This window comes from Dipodomys merriami, unplaced genomic scaffold (assembly GCF_024711535.1).
Source record: "Dipodomys merriami isolate MVZ:Mamm:240054 unplaced genomic scaffold, mDipMer1.0.p SCAF_9, whole genome shotgun sequence".
Lineage (NCBI taxonomy): Eukaryota > Metazoa > Chordata > Mammalia > Rodentia > Heteromyidae > Dipodomys > Dipodomys merriami.
Window position 1 is genome coordinate 22,801,790 of NW_027206512.1, and position 22,845 is coordinate 22,824,634.

Sequence of the window (22,845 nt, forward strand, 5' to 3'; positions counted from 1 at the left end):
AAGGAGAAATAGCTAGGAGAAAGTATAGAATTTAAAATGTCTGGGTATCTCTCTACAACTCTGTCTTAGCATTATGCGTATGTCCAAATGACCTTCTTTTGCTTCCCATCCCTCTCCCTCTCTTCTTTTCCTCTTCTGAAGTAGAATTTGCCCTTTCAATTGGCTAATAATCATTTCCAATTTTTTTTTAGTTTTTTAATATGCCATAACCTCATTAGGTTCTCTTCTCCCTTCAGTATACTCTCTGTTCTTTATACCTTAGAGAATACTCATTTATTACTTGTAAGATTTGCCTTTCTAGTACTTAGTTAACAAAAATCTTTATTCTTTCTTGTTTGACATCCTTGCCAAAGTAAAATTAGATCCCTGTTTAACCTTTTTGAATAACTTGATATTGACAATTTCTCTCTTAACTCAGTGTTAAGACTTTTGTGAACTTGTGATTTTCTGTTTCTAAACCTAACCCTAAGACCCGCACGTAAACTGTGTACCCGAGTACTTTCATGTATACAGTTTACATTTGTTACTTTCTTTAAAAGATTGGAAGTAAATTGATTTTTTTTTGATATTTACATATGAAAGAATTTGACCAAAGAAATAGGAAATGAAGAGAAAGATTCTTTAGAAGAAATTATTCCAGTTGGACTGTTAATTATAATTTGGTCATTTAACATTAAAGCTCAGAATATTTTTTCACTTATTTCTAGTACCATGAAATAAAAATCAGTGATTCAGATAGGGTTGTTCATTCTACTTAAGCTACTTTTTTATTTAGTATTTCCATTTATGAAAATCATACTGAAAGGTAATGCACAATCTACTTTGATAGCTATAGTTTTATAAGATTTTGAAATTTATATCTAGAATATGTACATTTGTGTCACTGGATTGCTTTCTTAACACAAAATTAACAAATGGAGTAGAATCAAGATAAAATTAGATGAGCAATTTAATATATTTGGTACATGCCCATTTCTCTCTTTCTGGATCCTCCATAAGGACTCAAAACTGGTTTGTTTTGTTTTTTGTTCTTTCCTTTGTTTTTCCTTTGACTTTTAAGTAAACTTAAAATTGTATGATTATAGAATGTGTGTTGCTATAATGTATAGTGTATGTTTGTGCCCGACCTAAGAATTTATGTGAAGTCAGTTTCTTAATTGACAATTGTGTTTTTAATTGTTATGAGTTCAATTTAGTTTTATTTTTGGCAGGATCATAACCTCTTTTGCCTGGTTTCAGATCAAGTTGTCGATCATGATTTTCTGTCTATAGATAACTTTTTTGGTAGCACATTACCACAGTCCTGTTAACCATTCAAAGATTAATGCCTGTACTTTAGTAACGTTTTAGCATTACTAATGTTGGGGAAAGGGGAGTGAAGCAATATTCTTTTGTTAACTCCAGAATTGAGTTAACAGGGAATAAAGAATCCTCAGCTGGCCGGGTACCGGTGGCTCATGCCTGTAATCCTAGCTACTCAGGAGGCTGAGATCTGAGAATCTCGGTTCAAAGCCAACCCGGGCATGAAAGTCTGAGACTCTTATCTCCAATAAACCAGTCAGAAAACCTGAAGTGGTGCTGTGGCTCAAGTGGTAGAACGCTCGCCTTGAGCTGAAGAGCTGAGGGACAGCACCCAAGCCCAGAGTTCAAGCCCCTCGACCCAGGGGCAAAAAAAAGAATCCAGCTGAATCTTCATTATATCATATGACACCATCTTGGAATTCTCCCACTTCAAATACAGACCTTAATTAGTCATTACTTAAGTTTACACATTTGGGTGGAAACAATACCATAGCAAAATCCAACCTAGATAAACTAACATCAGTCTATTTGAAGAAACTTTATGTGTGTGTATGTTAATTTCTACCTTGATCTTTTAATTTTGTCCTTATAAGTCAGTGTGATTGCTGGATTGATTGATGAGCATTTTTACCTCCCTCAGAATAATTCATGTGAGGACCAGATTTTTATATTTGAAAAACTGTCACATGAGGACCACAGTGCAGAATATTATCGCTCCGTCATAGGTAGTAAAACAAAAGATGTTCTAAAGAATTGGATTGCGAGGTTCTTCCCACTCAGTGATATTGCTTTCATTACTTGTAAAATAAAAGCCATGAAATTGGCAAGTAAGGAAATTTTCCATACTTCTGATCTTGACTCTTATCTTTTATTCCTTTTCTAATTAGGAATAAAACCAATATTTTATGCTTACTTATATTTAATTTTAATACATATATTTTTGCTTTTAGTTATTTTGAATTAAAGTTTTATGACTACATTTAAGAGGGAAATCCTAAAAAAATTATCCTTCAGATGAATTATTTAGAAAATAAATTACTCTCAGTACACATAAAATATTTTCTAATATTTAACAATGTTTCATCCTTATTAAGTACAGTTATTTTGTTCAACAGCAGTCAGTGGAAGAGCATCTGCAATGTCAAACACTCCTACCCACAGTATCGCTGCTTCCATTTCCCAACCACAGACTCCAACTCCAAGTCCTATCATCTCTCCTTCAGCCATGTTACCTATCTACCCTGCCATTGATATTGATGCACAGGTAAGCTCTAAATTCAGGAGAGATGGTTTTTCATTAGAATTAAGTAATTTAAAACATGTTAGACCGCTTTGTCAAATACTTAAACCACAGTTTTAAATTACAATCCACGTTTAAAAAATAAAATGTCTAGAATAGATTATTGACACATTTATGTGGTGTATTGTTCCAGGCTTATCAAGTAGTGTTTTCCTTTAACATTTGGTACAGTTTAAAAGATAAAATAAAACAACTTATAACAACCTGGGCTCTGGTAGCTCATGCCTATAATTTTAGTTGTTCAGGAGAATGTGACTAGAGGATCACAGTTTGAAGCCAGCTTATGTGGAAAAGGCCAAGAAATTCCCATCTTCTCAAAAAACTAGCAAAAAGCTGGACTGGATATATGGATCCTTTTCTAGCTCAACAAATACTAGGACTGGAGTTCAAACCCTGTTACTGGAAAAAAATAGAAGGCATAGTTTAAAATATGTAATGAATTACATATTTAAAAATGCTCTAACATTTATGGATTTAATATTTTGTTGTGTTACCATTTTTGAAATTCTGGTCTTGGTGATGAGTACACTGTGAAGTCTCCCTGTGTATCTGTAAATGAGTTTACTTTGAAATCTCAGGGCAAATTGAGGTTGGAGAGAATAGAATTTGTGTTGTTCTGAAGGCCAGGATGTCTAACTTAAACTACTGAATAAGCAAGGTAAGTATATATATGGCCGTTAGGGCATAGTTTATAGCTTATATACATTTTGTTTTGGGTAGTATCTGCAGTAAGTTGAGGGAGTATATGTTATAAAACTATTAATTTTATATGTGACCAGGTTTGTATAAGTCTGAATCTCAGAAGGGGGAGGCACTATCATCCTAGTAAGAGCATGTATTCCTTACTTACTAAAAAGTTTCCTTTTTATTAAAATATTTCTTAAGTGAAAATCATTGTGCTCTTATTTCATAAGTTCAGAAATGTTTATTTTATAAGTGCTAGCTAGAGTCATCTAATCTCTAGACTATGTATATATATATATATATATAATATATATATGATATATATACACACACATGAGGTCTTTTACTTTGGAGGAAGAGATTATACATTTTGTTTGAATTCACTTTTTATCTCAAATGTAGCAGCAGGGCTGGGAAATAGACTGAGTCTGTTTGTAGTTAAACACTTTTCTCTAGCCTACCTACCCCATCCCCCCATGAGGTCTCTCTGTATTGGCCTGGTTGGCCTTAAACTCAAGATCCTTTGGCCTTACTCTTGAATAGGACCCAGCAAACACCACTCCCATATTTTATAGCTTTTTTTTTTTTCTTGAAAGAGGCATTCATGTGTTGAGCCATGGTTATTTACATTTATTATTGATAGCATTCTCAAATTAGATTAAACTTAGTATTGAATGTAGATTACCCTTTTTTTTTTTGCTTTGTGGCTATTACACTAGAAATGCTTTTGTAATTTTTATGAGATAAAGAATGATCCACAAGCAGAATGAAATGCTTCTACTTTATAACTGTTTTTAAAAATAGGCACTAAAGGGGGCTAGTATAATGAGAGTAAAAGAGCATTGTCAGAATGCATGAAAACACCAAAAATAGAACTTGTTGAAATTGTAGTAGAATGGGGGAAAAGAGTGATAAGAGGCCGTGAAAGAGCGGGGTTAAGGAGATTGAAATACATAGTACATATATGATACTAATATATGACACTAAACTTTTTAAAGAAATAAAACTTATATTTTGAACATAATAGAGAAAGATTTGACTATAAGTCTTTAAAATTATTATCTCTATCTGATATTGAGGTTTTTCATTTAGGTAAGGCTAACTAAAGTATTGTCTAAGTTTTTCCTTAAATTTTAAAATTAGAAAATTTCTAAATGTCAAAAAGTATACTTAATATTTATCCTTTTTTTTTAAATTTTCTATGTCATTTTAAAATTAATGCTTTTTGTGATGAGCGGATTTTGGTGGGAGTGGCATAGTTTGTTTGTGTGGTATACAAAATTCAACACAGGACCTCATATAGTCCTGACAAACATGGTACCAATGAGTTACACATTTCATTCCCTACTTGGATCTTTTGTTTAGCATTTCAGATTTTTAAGTTAAGCATTTCTTACAACATGCATTAATGTCTCTAACATAAGCTTTAGAACAATTCCATGAGATAGACATCATCATTATGCCCTTTTTAATGAATAAAACATGGACATACTAATTATTCAACAACTAACTCTTAAGAGAAGCCAGCTTTTATTTTTTGGTTCCTGGAGAGAGAGGGGGGGGGGGGAGAGAGAGAGAGAGAGAGAGAGAGAGAGAGAGAGAGAGAGAGAGAGAGAGAGAGAAAGGGAGGGGTGTGTGTGTGTGTGTGTGTGTGTGTGTGTGTGTATGCTTGTGCACACATGAATGGATTTGAATTCAGGGCCTTGCACTTGATAAGCAGGAGCTATGCCACTTGTGCCATGCATTCAGCCTAGCCTTTTGTGCTTTTTTTAATAAGGCCTCACTTTTTGCCTAGACTGCATTCAACCTATGTACACTTCCCACACAACTAGAAAGTACAGATGTTTGTCACTATGCCCAGCTTCTTATTAGTTAGGTTTTTGCAAACTCGTTTGCAGCCTCCCTGCCCCTCCTGCCCTTTTCCTCATCTTAAAGCACTATTCTTCAGCTCTCAAACCACGAAGTAGCTGGGATTATAGGCCTACCCCACCATGCTAAGTTAAGTCTGTATAGTTGTAGTCACTGCACGACATGTGATGATTTTTTTTTTTTTTTTGCTTTATAACCTGAGTACCAGTATTGCATTTGAATTATATACTGACAAATTACAGAAGCATGACCACTGTCTTTTCTTTTGGATAGTCTTCTTGCTTTGTAGCCCAGTCTACTCACCATTCTGCAGCCTCAGCTAAGTACTGAGATTACTGGTGTCATCATACCCAGCTAGAAATGTAGTACTCTCCCCCCCACACACACACTTTTTTTTTTTTTGGTGCTAGTCCTTGGGTTTGAACCCAGGGCCTAAGGGCTTATGCTGCCCTTTATCTTTTTAGTATAAAGCTCTGGTGCTCTACCACTTGAACCACACCTCCATTTCTGGCTCTGTGTGTGTGTCTGTGTGTAGTTATTTACAGATAAGGGTCTTACAGATTTTTCTGTGTTGGCTTTGAACTGTGATCCTCAGCCTCCTGAATAGCAAGAATTACAAGCATATGTCACCAGCACCCATATTTTCAAAACATAATGTGTGGTTTTCAAAATCTGTTAAGAGAAAAAGAAATCTGAAAATTTGGAGGAATTATTTTGCAAGCTATTTTGTTTTAATTGTTGATAGCAGGGCTCTCATGTTTTAATTTTACATGAATGATAAACTTTAATTAATTACTTTTTGAGTACTGTGTGTATGTATGTGCATGTGTGTGGTGCATACCTATAATCCCAACACTTGAGAGCCTTCAGCAGTCGGATTCCAAGCATAGATTTTTGCTACTAGGTAAGCAGTTAAGTGGTAGAACACTTAACATACAGAGGCCCTGGACTTGATTTCCCCAGCCACCTGAAGAGATGTAAGAGTTGAATCTTGTGGCTCAAGTGGTAAAGCACCAGTATTGAGTGAAAAAGTAAAACAAGACTGCCAGGTCCTGAGTTCAAGCTCCAGTTTCAGCAAACAATGAATTGGGCCACTTTGACTTAATAAGTTATGGAAATTATTTCAAAAACTAAACTGTGGAAATGAATTGATTATATCCACTGAATATAAGAAGACAACAATTGTTCGTGGTCTTTTAAAACTTGTTCAGGCTGGGAGTGTGCCTTAGTGATAAAGTACTCGCCTTGGATTTGCTTCCTCAGTACCACATAAACAAAAGGCCAGAAGTGGCTCTGTAGCTTAAGGTTTTATAAGTTCTAAAAGTGTTTTTTGCACTTAGAGACAATAAGGTAAATAGAGTTTACATTGTTTGCTTCATTTCCATTTTTAGTATGTCCATTATTATGTATGACAAATTTCCCTTATATAAAATACATGAAATTTTATGTTGACTTTACATGAAATTATATGTTACCTTCAATAAACAAAGTACTACTTGGACTTTTTCTCCATTTCTGTAGGTTTTGCAGTTTTGACTTATGTTCAACTTGCATATGTATGCACTAACAGAGGATATAAGATAGATGAATTGACATTGTAATCACCAACGTTTGCTGTTTATTTGGACTGTTCGGTGATGTAGATGGAAGACCAGAATTTTATTATCAAGAGAAGCCTTTGTTTCTCTGTAGCTTACTTATTAGCTTGTGTGGCCATCAAAAGTTTCTTTCTCTCAAAGAACAACTTTATCAGTGATTTAACAAGTCAAGGAAGCCACAGAAAATTAATTAAACAATGGTATTTAATATACAAGACATCCTACTTCATATCGTGTGCACTGGCACGTACCTGATCTTCACATTTGGGAGGCTGGTACAGGAAAATCATGACTGAAACAATGCTACATAACAAGATTCCCCCTCCCCCCCCAAAGAAATCTGCTTTAAAATACATAAACTGTAGACTATAACCCATCATTTTGGGTAGAATTAAGTAGTTTTATATTGAATATAAATTGGTCACTATTTTGTAATTCAGAATTCATTATAACATGTTGTAGTCCACACCATTTTTTTTGCTACTGGGAGCTTAATGTGTACTTTCTTTAGTTTAACTCTGAGTTTGTAATAAGGCTTTGGGCATCTATCTTCTCCTATCCTCATTCCCTCCCATCCTTTTTTTTTTTTGAACAAAAAGTTTCTTTACTTTGATAAAATAGCTTTTCACAACATAATTTAAGTGGGAGGATTTTTTCCTTTAAGTAGTACCTTGTATTTCATAAACTTTTCTATATTTTATCTATATTCATATTCAAACATCTAGTTTTTTTTCCTCTACTTTGTCAGTTATTTTTACTCAAATAGTGTTTCAAGCAATTTATTTTGATATATTGCAAAACACAGTAATATCATCTTGGGAATTGTGTACAAGTGTATTGTGTAAAAAGAAGGCTGACTTTAGAGTCTTTATTTGTTTTCCCTTAAAGATGGTCATAACAGTGTTTCGTTGTTGTTGTTGTTGTTGTTGTTGTTGTTGTTGTTGTTGTCGTATTCGTCGGTTATGAGGGCTGAACTCTGGGCCTGGGCATTTTCCCTCAGCTCTAGGATAGCAACCCTACCACTTGAGTCACAGTGTCACTTCCAGCTTTTTTCTGCTTATATGTTGCTGAGGAATCGAACCCAGGGCCTCATGCATTCAAGGCAAGCACTGTTTTGTTTCTAATGTCAGTCTTGGGGCTTGAACCCTAGGGCCTGGTCACTGTTCCTTAGCTATTTGGCTCAAGGCTAGCACTCTACCACTTGGGCCACAGCTCCACTGCTGGCTTTATGTGGTTAATTGGAGGTAATTGTCTCATAGACTTGCTGTGCTGGTTGACTTCAAACTGCTGTCTTCAGATCTCAGGCTCTTGAGTAGTTAGCCTTATGGGTGTGACACAACCTCTTGAGTAGTTAGGCTTATAAGTGTGAGCCACGGGTGCCCAGCTGAAATTATGATTTTCCCATTAATGTAAAATTTTTAACAGACCTACTTACTCTTCAGTGCATCGAGGAATTTGGTCTGTTCTCTTCTCTCAGCTTTATATACTTTTTAGACTCGCATAATACATTGTTTATACTTTTTTTATAAGTTGAACTAAAATTTGCCTGTACAATAAGCTATTAAGCTCCTTGTAAGCCAAGCTTATATTAACTTTAATCCAAGAATACACAGCAGAGTACTTTAAAATACCAAAAAAATATACTGTCAGTTTAATTTTTTTATTCTGTGGATAAAAATAGATTTTACTGACTCACTAGAATAGCTCATTGTTGCCTTTTTTAAAATTTAGAATATGTGTCCTTTTTTTCTCTAAGATTCGTACTACTTTCATAAATTACCCTTTAGACCCTGAAATAGTCTTGGCTCATTAGATTGTATATGTACTAACAGAGAGCATATAAAATCAGTAAATTGACCTAGTGGTCACCGAAGTTTCCTGTTTATTTTGACTGTTCTATGGTATAGATGGAAGACGAGCATTTTTTTTATCAAAAGAAGTCTTTGCTTTATTTTAGAGCCCACCTTTATTACTTACTAGCTTGTGTGGCCATTAGAAATTTATTTCGCTGAGCTTTTGATTCCTTTTTTGTGAAATCAGACACAATAATTTCTTTTATATATAAACCTGAAATGACAATCATATACTGTAACAGTTAGAGTTGTCACTCATTTTAAGTTTCATGTCCTTCTCCATTGTTGTAGTTGGTGCATCTCTCCCTTGTGGCCATTCCTGATCTCTGCAGTCAGTAGCTCTGCTCTCTGCCAGCCTCTTCTGCAGAGCAGCTTATGCGGTCTCCCTCTTCATCACTGACTAGTAGGCTTTTTCTTATTTCTTGACTCCTTAACAGTTTTGCCTTTTTGTCTTGTTTTTGGTTTTTTATAATAGAATTTTGGGGGTTTTTGTTATTTATATTCTAGGAGGGTTTGCCCCTTCTGTTATATTACGTAAATACTACATAAACACAAAAATTATATGTATAATCTTTTATTACTAGCAGTCTTTGAATCTATTACCCCTTACAGTTATTTTCATTCATTCTACTTCACTACCAACTAGTATTTCCTGGGCAAACTTATCACATACAAGTAGAGAATATAGAAATGCATAAGGCATGTTTATTATTTTTCAATGTTTTTAGTCTCCTGACGATTATAGAAAATGAATAGCTGTAGAAATACATATATCAAAAAGAAGGAAGTATTCAGTAGGAAAAAAATAGAGTAGACAAGGATTGAAAAATGACTGTAGTCAACATTTGGGAGGCTAAGGTAGGTAGAAACAAGCAGGAGTTTTGAGTAACATGGATAATTTAAAAGATTTTAGTAACTCTCTAAAAATGAGCTAGGCAAAATTAATTTTAAGAATATATTTTCTTTAACTTCATATATCCATAGTTTTATTTCATACCAAGCATTTTTCAAGTTACTATTTTTGTGATTTTAGTAACAAAAATTCCTCATTCCAGAAACCACCTCAGTCTGTCCCAGAGTGGTCAACATGTTAAAAGTATATCTCAGTTTGGATTTACCCTGAAAGTATTCATTTATATATAGATTGGTCTGAATGTACAATGAAAAATCAAGTTCTAGATATGCTAAAAGTTTTCCATTAAGATTTGCTTATCAGTGAGTTATTGAGTTTAATGTATGTATGTATGTATGTATGCATGTATGTATGTATGTTTGTGTGCTATTTCTGTGGTTTGAATTCCAATCCCAGTTACTGTTTTTTAGCTCTTCCATTAAAGATTAGTTTTCTACCACAGCTCAATTTCCAGCTTTTTTGGTGATTAATGGAAATAAAGAGTCTCAGGACTTTATTGGACAGACTGACTTCAAACCACATTCTCTAGATCTTGGCTTCCTAACTATAGGATAATTAACTATCAGTGCCTTGCTTTACACATTTATTTTACTTAATATTTATCACCCTGCTTTTTGTCAAGAATTATAAATCATGTTAGTGGTAGTTACTTATGTAAAAGTGCTAAGTATGAAAGAAATTAGATTGCTCCTCAGCATCTAAGATGCATAGTTATAATATGTTAGCACTTAAATTGTAATAGAAAACAATCCTAGTAAATTTAATATTGGTCACTATCATTAGACAGACAATGCCATCTCTCAATTATGATTACTTTTGAAAGTGTTCCATTTTTCTTATTTATATAATTTAAAGTGTGTGTGTGTGTGTGTGTGTGTGTGTGTGTGTGTGTGTGTGTGTGTGTGTGTGTGTGTGTGTCCGTGTGTGTCCGTGTGTGTCCGTGTGTGTCCGTGTGTGTCCGTGTGTGTGTGTGTCCCTGCGCCTGCCAGTCCTGGGGCTTGAACTCTGGGCTTGAATGCTGTCCCTAAGATAGGGTTCTACCACTTGAACCACAGCTCCATGTCCTTTTTTTTGTGTGTGGTTAATTGGAGATGCGTCTCACAGACTCTCCTGCCCAGGCTGGCTTCAAACCAGAAACCTCAGGTATAAACCTTCTGAGAAGCAAGAATTTCAGTTAAATTATTTCCCAACAATTTTTTATACCTAGATTTGCTCTTCAACTTTATCAGGTAGAAACTAATTTAGCCTCATAGCTGAGGATTGTATATGATATCCTGTTCTTTTTAAGATCTTTCTCCTCTTGCTGATAGGCCTCCAACTCTTTCTGGGCCTGTGTTCCAGTTCCTGATAATTCATTCAGCGTTTTTGGTTTTGGTGGTTTTTTTCTCAGGCCTCCAGTAAATTTCTCATGCAGGTATTCTTGGCTGATTAGAATTCACGTAAAGCCTCCATGGGAACCCTCAGCAGATCTCCATAGTACTCTCCTCTGCAGTGCTCTCTTCTTTATTAATCTGTGTCACAAATTCTAGCCAGCATAACCTCTCGAAACTCTTCTTTCACAAGGGATATTTTTTGTCCTCAATTATCGATGTCTTTGACAGCCTATCTGAACACTATCATTTCAAATAATTTGTCTTTTAAAAAGAAAAAGTTATTCAGGTTAGGAAAATATACCTATTCTATGGTATCCTATTAAAGGCTAGAGGAAAACATGAGATAGCACACTACTTCTTTTACCTGTATAATGAAAATAAGATGAGATTGTAGGTTATTTTCCTTTATTTTTAATTTTAAGAATTCCTCATACATTTCCAATATTTGTGATCTTTTAAGAAAAAAACGTTTGGCTACTATTGAGGTTAGGGAAAGCAGTGAGCCTTACTATTCCAATGTGTTATATAAATCTAAGATGGTGATAAGCATGTATAATCTTAACAGTAAGTGAAGGTTACAGGAGCATCTCAAGTTCTAGGCCATCCTGTGCTAGTCAGTACATCCTTGCTGGGGAAATTAAAAAATCAAATGCTTGATAAAATAGACTGGTATATATGTGTATGTGTTTAGTATTACCACTTACAATTATTTGTTAAGTTAATCAAAATAATTTTTTACAGACTGAGAGCAATCATGACACTGCTCTAACCCTTGCCTGTGCTGGTGGCCATGAGGAACTGGTACAAACACTGCTAGAAAGAGGAGCTAGTATTGAGCACCGAGACAAGAAAGGTATGGCTTGCCCTTTTTTTTTTCTGTAATACTTAGGGGACAAAAAATTTATATATTTAGAATTATTACTTAGCTCTGTTTTGATGCTTATTAGATTGGAAAATAATGTTGTTCCCTTTGCTTATCATTTTAATGAGAAGATCATTACTTTTCTTTAGGTTTTACTCCACTCATCTTGGCTGCTACAGCTGGTCATGTTGGTGTTGTGGAAATATTGCTGGACAATGGTGCAGACATTGAAGCCCAGTCAGAAAGAACCAAGGACACACCACTGTCCTTGGCTTGTTCTGGGGGCAGACAGGAGGTAACATTCCCCTTAGTGTAATTTTTTTTTCTCCCTCTGTTCAGCAAACACATGGTTATATAATTTTTTTTCTATAGGAACAGTGGCTTGACTACTATCTACTAAGAAAAATTATAACCTACCTTCCCAGAAGAAATCATACATTGTGTAGAATCCTGTTTATCTAAAAGCAGTACTTTCTTGCTAGGCACTGGTGGCTCACATGTGTAATCCTGACTACTCAAGAGGCTAAGATCTGAGCAGTTCAAAGCCAGCCTGGGCAGGAAAAGTTGTGAGACATATCTCTACTTAACCACCTAAAAACTTGAAGTGGAGTCCTGGTCACCTTTTTTTTTTTTTTTTTGGATCCGGTCGTGGGGCCTGAACTCTGGACCTGGGCGCTGTCCCTCAGCTCTTCAGCTCAAGGCTAGCGCTCTACCACTTGAGCCACAGCGCCACTTCTGGCTACTTTCTTTTGCTTATGTGGTGCTGAGGAATTGAACCCAGGGCCTCAGGCATGCAAGGCAAGTGCTCTACCACTGAGCCACCTTCCCAGCCCAGAAGTAACACCTTCTGTAGGAATTCCTGTTGTTATATTTAGGCTAAGAGAAAGATGAGGACATCCCAAATAGATAGTAAGCTCCTGATGAACAGGACCTGTATTCACTCTTTCCTTGTTCTAGAAGTTAGACCAACTAGTGTTATCCAATTAGCCCAAGAAATTACAACTTTATACTTACTTGCATGTCTTCTGGCATTTAATAATTGGCTGGTTAACCTAGTTCTTCCACCTCAGCACATTAGTTTACTCTTTACTACAGGGGCTTACTGTAAAGGCTTTTATTAGTAAACCATTTGTACTGTTCACAGATCTATAGTTTCTCAGTCAGAGAATTACTGAAATTTAGTCTCAGTAAGCACACTGGTCATCTGTCCAGATTAGCTTCCTGTTCATTAATTAAAAGGCATTCTTTTTTCCATTCTCTCTTCTCTTTTTCTCTTTTCTCCTCCCCTACCTTTCTCTTTATCATGCCCTAATTTCTCCAAGTATTCCTAGTTCATTAAAAATATGGATACAAATGGGGGGGAAATAGCCTCTTCGATAATTGTATTGGGAAAACTTGGATATCTATATGCAAAAAACTAAAAGTGAATCTGTTTGCCACCATGCACTAATATCTGTTATAAATGGGTCAGGGAGTGGTGCTGTGGCTCAAAGTGGTAGAACACTAACCTTGAGCTGAAGAGCTCAGAGATAGTTCCAGGTCCTGAGTTCAAGCTCCATGACCAATAATAATAAAAAATAATAATAATAAGTAGGTCAGAGACCTCAGTGTCAGACCCGAAACTACAACTACTGCAAGAAAGAGGAGAAGAGAAACATAAGAACTTACAGGTATATGTAAAAACTTCTTGACAAGAGTCTCAGGAGTACGACAGGTAGGAGAGACTTGATAAGTGAGACTACATCAAAATAATGTTTATGTACAGCTAAAGACATAGTTACTAAACCAGAAAGATAGCCAACAGATTGGGAGACAATCTTTACCAGCAATAGGTCAAACAAAGGCCTAATATCCAATATTAGCTCCAGAAACTAACCCCTCCCAAACCTAATAAGCCCATCAGTAAATGAGTCAGGGAGCTAAGGAGACTTTTCAGAAGAGGTAAGAATGGCAAAGAAACATATGAGGAAATGCCATTATCATCCCTAGCCATCAATGAAATGCAAATCAAAACAACTCTGAAAGTCCATCTCACCCCAGTTAAGTTGGCCAACACTGTGAATTCGAACAACAACCAATGTTGGCAGGAATGTAGGGAGAAAGGAACCAACTGCACTTCGTAGGAATGTAAGCTTATTGTAACCATTCTGGACAGCAATCTGGAGGTTCCTCAAGAAACTAAATGTAGCCTGGTACTGGTGGCTCACGCCTGTAATCCTAGCTACTGAGGAGGCTGAGATCTGAGGATTGCCCTTTAAAGCCGGCTAGCCTGGGCAGGAAAGTCTGTGAGACTCTTCAATAAACCACCAGAAAAGCAGAAGTGGCTCTGTGGCTCAAGTGGTAGGGTGCTAGCCTTGAGCTGAAGAGCTGACAGATAGCGCCCAGAATTCAAGTCCCATGACTGACCAAAAAAAAACTAAACATAGGCCTTCCTATGATCCAACCATCCCATTTCTGAACATCATGAGCTAGGATATGATAGCATAAGTCACCTGCACATCCATGTTTATTGCTGCACTATTCACAATAGCCAAGATAGGGAAACAGCCCAGTGCCCCATAGTAGATGAATGGATCCAAAAATTGTGGTATCTATATACAATGGAATTTTAAAGCGCTGTTAAGAAGAATAAAATAATGTCATTTGCAGGAAAATGTATGGAACTAGAATAAATCATCCTAAGTGAGATAAGCAAAGCTCAGAGAGACAGTGCATGTTTTCTCTCATATTGGACTTTAAATCTAAAATACACCGATATAAACTATACAGGATTCTAGATACTCAGTGAGCCCAAATAGGATACTCTTTGAAAGAAACATAAAGGTGCATCTTAACATAGAAATAATATGTAAAACAAAATGAGCTAAAAGATTTGTAAACAACCCTGACTTTTATTTTTCTCTCTTAATTTTTTATATTTTTATTTTTTGATGATTGTCTTCCTTATGTATGACGTACTCAAGTATATATCTTCAGGAGTGTTGGGGGAGGGTGAAAAGTGCAGCAGTGAAACTCACTGGTTACTAGTTAAAGTTAGGGGTGGAGATGAGAAGGGGAGGGACTGGGGAAAAGTAAGGAAACAGAAGACCTTGTACAAAAGGAAATGTACTCATTACCTGACTCAAGTAATTGTAATCCCTTGGTACATCCCTCTATACTGACAATAAAGTAAATTAATTAGTTTTTAGGAAAGATTATAAGGAAAAAAACAAAAACATGGACACAAGTTTATACCTCAAAGTTACATATCCTTTCCAAAAAAATCAGTTGTTAGAAAAAACATTTTCCATTCATTATCCTAGCTATTCCGCCTTTTACTTTATATCAGTATCCTTCATAAAACATTATACTTAAAATTACTTTGATAAGCCAACTCTTGGGAAATTATCTATAGGAAATGTGGTTGAGCCTTTTTGCCTAGCTCCTCTTCCCAGTGGCAATTACAGCACCATAGATAGCACAGTAAGTTTTACTGTACTCTGTTTTTATAAAGGAGTTGTAGAAGGTTTCAATTCCATAAGTCATTTTCTGAGTACAATGCATCTTAATGTATTGAACTCTTTATATTGGATTTTTAAATCAGTTAGCTTTAATAGGTTTATTTAAAATAAATTAGGTTTGGGCTAGGAATGTGCCTCAGTGGTAGAGTGCTTGCCTAGCATGCATGAAGCCCTGGGTTCGATTCCTCAGTACCACATTAATAGAAAAGGCCAGTTGTGGCACTATGGCTTAAGGGGTAGAGTGCTAGTCTTGAGCAAAAGAAGCTCAAGGACAGTGCCCAGGCCCTGAGTTCAAGCCCCAGGACTGGCAAAAAAAAAAAAAAAAAATGGATTTTGTTTTGTTTTATTCTTTTTATCCCGATCCTCAGGGCCTGGGCAAGGTCTCTGAGCCTTTGTTCTCAAGGCATTCTGTATATAACACTTGAGCCACATCTCCCATTTGCACCCTTTTTTGGTGTGTAATTGGAATCTCACAGATTTTTCTGCCTGGTGTGTCTTCAAATTGTGATCTTAAGAGTTCAGCGTGAATTGCTATAATTATAGGCATGAGCTGCTGACACCTAGCAAAATAAACTAGTTTAAAAGAAAGTATTTTAAAAGTTAGAATAATTCTATACAAAAGAATGAAAAATGTAATAAAATGTTGCAAGTATAGGACTATACTGAAGTTTGTAGGTTAAAAAATGTTTGCTGGGGCTGGGAAGGTGGCTCAGTGGTAGAGCGCTTGCCTTGCATGCCAGAGGCCCTGGGTTCTATTCCTCAGCACGAAGTAGCGCTGTGGCTCAAGTGGTAGAGTGCTAGCCTTGAGCTGAAGAGCTGAGGGACAGCACCCAGGCCCGGAGTTCAGGTCCCACGACCGGACCCCCCAAAAAAAATGTTTGCTAAATGATAATGCATATATGTGTGTATACAATATGTATGTTTATGTATGTATATACATATTTGTGTATATATGTACTTTTAATAGTCAAGTTTTGCTTTGGTTATTTCTATAACTTTTGCCACTTACATTGGGAGTAGATTTTTTTATACATAGTTAGATGTACTTCTAGAAATGTTCTTCAGGAGAGACAACAAAGACCTTCTTTTTTCTGTGCTGTTTGTTTCTAGTCAGTTAAATGCAAAGTGGGGGTAATGGATTCTGTACCATACATTAAATAAGAAATTTTAAAGGAAATTGCTTAATTTGATAAATTTCATTTCTCGTATGTATTAAGAACAAGATTCCTATCTGTCCAAGAGTAAAGTACATGTGATTGCAAAAGTTGTTTACTATTAAGTAACAGAATTAAAACACCTAGTAAAATATTAGACTGAATTATTTTGCTTCTTTTTTGAAATTTTAAAAGTAAAATTTTGCCTTAACTGAAATTTTGAATCATGTAGTTTGAAATAATACTTGCTTCAAATATAACAAATATTTAGTTTTGAATCAAAGAAATAAGCTGATTTATTTAATACTTCAGTATAAGTAAGATGCCACAATTTTTATGAATTGTGTATTCTTATGAAAATTGAAAAGCAGATAGAGAATTTAACTTATCATTTCTTACCTATCGTTTGTAAGGCCCCTTGGTGTCATCCCCAGCACCACAAAACACAACAATAATAAAAGTAAGCAACCGGTGAGGTTATAGCTGGTGCAGAAGTCTTTTAGGTTTATAATTTTGCATATAAAGACTATGTTTTAACTTGATACTTTATTAGAGCACATAGTTATTTTAAAGCAATTGGTAAAACTTACTATCTAATGTTAGTATAAAATGATAAGCAGAATTTTAATATTGAATGTTTATTACATGTTTAGGAGAAACTTGTATCTTAGAGATAACTAGAATCAGTTACTGTTTCCTAATTAAGTAACTTGAGAAAGCATATATTTGAAATTTAATTTTGTTTTATTTAACAAAAGTAACATACTGCATTTTTTTGCTTTGTTTTTAAACTTTGCCTAATGAGTCACCTGGCTCTGAAAGCAAAAGGCTATAATAGAAAGTCATAAAGTTGCACATGGCTTTACTGAAACAAGTAAAATTTTCACTGGTATATTAGAAAAGGTATTTATTATTTCTTAAGTGTTTTACAATATATGATTATGAACTAGTGCAAAGATCAACCTGAGCCATTCTTAACTTTTCTGTACCTTACTGTAAAGTGACTAGTGTACCAATATCTGTGTCGGGGTTATTTTGTACATTAACTGGCATAATATCAAAGAACTAAGAATGGTAAATTAACTCCCATAGATGTAGTATGTTACTGATAGGATTTAAGTATGTAATATATTTGGAACTTTTTCCCTGAGAGCTTGTTTGGAGATTCTAGCAGAGGAGTGCAGCTACTCGTATACCCTTGACCGAACATGGGTCCTCCTTTATCGGGGATGGTCGCCCTCTTCGACCAACCATGCACCTTCAGGAGTAACACACATAGAGCATCAGCCAGATCACCCTCACATCCTGAAACTGTTTTTCCTATACTATATGAACATTTTTCATGTGGTTTTAAAGATAGCTGATAGCATTTATATTCTATGTCCAAAAAAAAAAGTTACTGATTAAATGGTTTAAAATTATTTTAAATATATTTCCCCATATAAATAAAAATTGTCAAATATAATCCTTACAATTGTATGATGGTTTAGGGACATTAATACTAATTCTAAAACAGCATATCATAATATTTGAAGTCTGCATATCTATATATTCTATACATTTTTGGTACAATTCTCAATGAATTTTCTTTGAGATTCATTCTTAGTCTGTCTCTCTCTCTGTCTCTCTCAGTGTATATTGTGGCTTGTACGATACCCTTGGTATCATTTGAAACTGATTTTATGTAGACAATAAAAGAAATATACCAGAAAACAAAGAAAAAAGAGGACTCAAATATACATCTTGAAAAAAAAATTTTTTACCATAAAGAAACTGCATTTCTTCCCTTCTTTCCTTCCAGGTGGTGGAGCTGTTGTTAGCTCGAGGAGCAAATAAAGAACACAGGAATGTTTCTGATTACACACCCCTCAGCCTGGCTGCTTCTGGTGGCTATGTAAACATCATCAAAATATTACTAAATGCAGGAGCTGAGATTAATTCTAGGCAAGTTTTCTTCTTTTTCAAGGCCTTTGAATAGTAAAGGCCTTCATGTTATAGTTATTTGCAGAACACGTTTCCCTTAAAACCACATTTAGGCTCTTTACAAACTTAGAACCTCATAGTTAGAGCCTTTTAAGACTAATTTCATTTAAGTTGTGTTGACTTAGAATTGCTAACTTTTTGTGGTATGCAAAGCAAGTATGTCTTAGTGTTTTTAATAAATAATCCGTGCTTAATTTTTATCATTATGTCATAAATGCCCATCATAATAATTACCATTTTCTAGTTCAAGTTGGTATGTAGAATGAGATACAGAAAAGTGTCTTAAGATATTTAGAGGGCTTCATAATATCTCAAGCATTGCCTAAAGATAATTCAAGTTAAAAAATCTTAAATTGTAAATTTACCTGGACATGACAGGGCAGAACTAATAATTTTAGTACTTGTGAGTGTGAGACAGGGAAACGTTTGCTTTCAAAACCAGATTAGGCTGCATGCTATGCTTTAGGACAGTCTGGATTATATAAAGAAACCATATTTTGAATGAATAAATAAATGATTCTATATCAGCATACAATTTTTCTATTACAAAGTTGGACTTTTGTTCTCTCTATATCTTCACCCAGAACCGGTAGCAAATTGGGCATTTCTCCATTGATGTTAGCAGCTATGAATGGGCACACTGCTGCTGTTAAGCTTCTCTTGGACATGGGCTCTGACATAAATGCTCAAATAGAAACCAATAGGAACACGGCCTTAACATTAGCTTGCTTCCAAGGAAGAACTGAAGTGGTTAGTCTTCTGCTTGATCGAAAAGCAAACGTTGAACACCGAGCTAAGGTAAAGTCTGAGTTTAACCCATTTTGTTAGTCATCTTTTTGTCACTTGCAAAATAGAGAGAAATGGTTTAAAAGAACAAACGTTTATTTTGGTTCATGATTTCAGAAATTTTAGTTCACTTGGCTTTGTGAGGCAGAACATGTGGTAGGGTGGAGTAAAACTGATTTATGGCAGTATTAAGAGTGGGGTGGAAACACTTTTGAACATTTATAAAAAGAGGTAGCCCCTTTTGTACTAGTTTCAGTGGCCTATTTCTTGTAGATAGGCTTCATAATAGTTGTGAAATGTTGAGCTTATCAGTAGATTAATTACTTTATTGATGAGATTAGAGCCCTCTTGTTTCAGTTCCTTCAAAGCCTGTCATCTTGCAATCAAATATAAAACACATGGTCTGTGGCAGACATTTAAATTGAAACCATAGCACCCATAGATATGTGACCTGGATGTTTAAAATATGTATTAGGAACATGATAATTATAATTTTATTACTGTATTAATGTGTCACCTACATATATAGAAAATGATTTTACATATATATATATATATATATATATATATATATATATATATAAATGATGAATTTTAGTGTAGGTTTAATGAAAGCAGTTAGAAATAGCCAAGGAACATGTTTTGACAGGTATTAAGAGTTATTAGAGCTGGGCATTAGTGGTTCATGACTGTAATCTTGGCTACTCAGGAGGGGGAGATGTAAGGATCATAGTTCAAAGCTAGCCTGTACAGGAGACTTTTACCTCCAATTAACCACTAGAAAACCCAAAGTGGACCTATGATTCAAAGTGATAGAACACTATCCTTGAGCAAAGAAAACCTCAAGGACAGTGCCCAAGCCCTAAGTTCAGGTCCCGTGACCAATTTTTAAAAAATTCTAAATGTTCAGTGACGACATATAGGATCAAGAAAATATGATATACCTGTCTGTGGTCAAAGTTAAACGAGAAAATCTCCTTTCCCAGTCTCTCAATCCATACCTTAGAGACATACCTCTGCTAGGTATAGATATTTAAAAAAAAAAGAGTTTCTAGCTGGAAAAGTTGTGTTACTTTGAAAGAGAAGGGATGGAAACTTACAGAAGGTTAGCTATATGCCCCATACTTGTATTCAATTGTTTTCACAATAAATATTTACTTGTAATAAATAGTTCTCCTGCACACAAGTTTCAGTAGTGAAATTTGATTGTGAATCTGTAAAAACTATACCACTCTGCTTCCTCAGTACCTTATTCATTAATGTTTTGAGTAATTCTAATTTTGCATTTGTTTTTCTTCCTCTCCTTCCCTTCCTCCCTTTCCCAATAAACTTAGACTGGCCTCACACCATTAATGGAAGCTGCTTCTGGTGGATATGCAGAGGTGGGCCGAGTTCTTTTAGATAAAGGTGCTGATGTTAATGCCCCTCCAGTGCCCTCCTCAAGAGATACAGCTTTAACCATAGCAGCAGATAAGGGCCATTATAAATTCTGCGAGCTTCTCATTGGCAGGTATGGTATTACCTATGCTTCCTATATGAACATAGTTACCAATGGTTACCATTCTCTCTAGATGGTAGTAAGTACTGCATTTTAAGTGTTGCATTAGCTATTTGAACATTTAAACCATTGTCATCAATGCTGTCTCCCACTTAGGTTTTTTTTGGGGGGGGAAGGGTCCGATTTTGGGGCCTGAACTCTGGGCTGGGGCGCTGTCCCTCAGCTCTTCTGCTCAAGGCTAGTGCTCTACCACTTGAGCCACAGTGCCACTTCCGGCTTTTTTCTTTTTTCTTATGTGGTGCTGAGGAATCGAACCCAGGAGCTCAGGCATACAAGGCAAGCGCTCTACCACTGGGCCACCTTCCCAGCCCTCCCACTTAGTTTTTATGGAATGCATTACTTTTAAGATTTAAAAGCCTGCCTGTAATGTAAACATTATTCTTGCTGGGCGCCAGTGGCATGAGCTACTCAGGAGGCTGAGATCTAAGGATCACAGTTCAAAACCAGCCTGGGCAGGAAAGTCTGTGAGACTCTTATCTCCAGTTAACCCAGAAAACCTGAAGTGGCACTACGGCTCAAGTCGTAAAGCGCTTGCATTGAGCTGAAGAGTTAGGGACAGCCCCAGGCCCAGAGTTCAAGCCCCATGACCAAACCCCCCCCCCCCCAAAGAAAAACCTTTATTCTTGGTTGTGTTCTTATTCTTTACAGTAATTAAAGCTTTCAGATGACAGTTGTAGAACTGTTAAGTTTCAGACAAGATTAGGGGTAGTTTATAATTTCATTTACTTGTACACTTGCCAGACTTCTTAAAAAATGCTTTACTTGGGGGCTGGGAAGGTGGCTCAGTGGTAGAGCGCTCGCCTTGTATGCCTGAGGCCCTGGGTTCGATTCCTAAGCACCACATAAACAAAAAGAAAAAATGGCGCTGTGGCTCCAGTGGTAGAGCACTAGCCTTGAGCTGAAGAGCTGAGGGACAGCGCCCAGGCCCAGAGTTCAGGGCCCACGACCAGACACCCCCCCCCCCAAAAAAAAAATGCTTGTTTGACCTTTGACCTTTTGACTTCAGTATTTTTTAAAAGACCTTTACATTGTGCTGTGAACAATAGTGTTTGGTTCTGACTACTACTATCATAACTACTGTTACTAACACTTTTAAGATATCTTGATGCCTGTTGAATATTAAGCCTGCATGTTAATTTTTATCTTTATTGAATATTTTTACATGTTAATATTGATTTTCATTGCTACCTATATTACCCCATTTAAGACAGCGATGACTGTAATTTATTTTTAGGGGAGCTCATATTGACGTACGTAACAAGAAGGGAAACACTCCTTTGTGGCTAGCAGCAAATGGTGGACATCTTGATGTGGTTCAGTTACTGGTACAAGCAGGTGCAGATGTAGATGCAGCAGATAACCGCAAGATAACTCCTCTTATGGCAGCTTTTAGAAAGGTAATAGTTGCTTATACTCATTTATTTAGATCTTCCTATTTTCAGTAGGAAGTACAAAGTACAGTGGTTACCGAAGGCTTTCATTTTATGATTTCAGTTTTTGTGAATGCTGTAATATGTTAGATAAATACCTTGTTGAGAAAAATAAATGCAAATATTTCAAAAATCTTGTATGTACTGCTTACATAGGACATCAGAACTGAGTAAAGCTTAAAAATGTATTACACTCACAATCTGGTTGCAGTCTTTCACAAAATGTAAATTCATAATCATTTTAAGTATATTTTTACATTTATCACAACTAAAGAGAAAATGTAATTGTTAACTGAAATATTAGTTGAAAACAGACTCTTCCAGTACTTTTGAACTACTTAAAACAATACAGAAATGTGAGCTTTATGGAACTAAATTAAACCTTTCTGTAGTGCATAGCACAAGCCTATTGTAATTCAGTTACTTGATTGGTATTTCATTCATATGCAATATCAGATGCTGTTGGGAAAAAGGTAGATGACTTATTTAGAAAATTCTGAGCTACCCAAGTACTATTTTTTTTTTATTCAGTAGTCATCCTTATTGATATCTAATGTGTACCTTCCTCTGTGCAAGCTAGCTTATCATTGCCCAGTTAATCTTCCTGGTCATCTATATTAGTATCTATAATGTAATCTTTTTCTCAGAGCCACCATAATTTAATATCTGTAGAGTTTACC

At 35.6% G+C, this 22,845-nt stretch overlaps 1 protein-coding gene across 6 annotated transcripts in view; it reads left to right on the top strand.

Annotated features, from left to right (window-relative positions):
- The window catches only part of Ankrd17 (ankyrin repeat domain 17), a 136,884-nt gene that overhangs the window by 79,127 nt on the left and 34,912 nt on the right, over positions 1 to 22,845 (top strand). For 4 of the 6 annotated variants that reach the window (XM_070012419.1, XM_070012417.1, XM_070012422.1 and 1 more), the window contains 7 exons: positions 2,418 to 2,566; positions 11,634 to 11,745; positions 11,904 to 12,049; positions 18,210 to 18,348; positions 18,972 to 19,189; positions 20,512 to 20,687; positions 21,970 to 22,132. In XM_070012419.1, the coding sequence (XP_069868520.1) occupies positions 2,418 to 2,566; positions 11,634 to 11,745; positions 11,904 to 12,049; positions 18,210 to 18,348; positions 18,972 to 19,189; positions 20,512 to 20,687; positions 21,970 to 22,132 (1,103 nt within the window). The remainder of the gene's footprint in view (positions 1 to 2,417; positions 2,567 to 11,633; positions 11,746 to 11,903; positions 12,050 to 18,209; positions 18,349 to 18,971; positions 19,190 to 20,511; positions 20,688 to 21,969; positions 22,133 to 22,845) is intronic. The other 2 variants (XM_070012421.1, XM_070012423.1) reach the window with 1 other exon arrangement.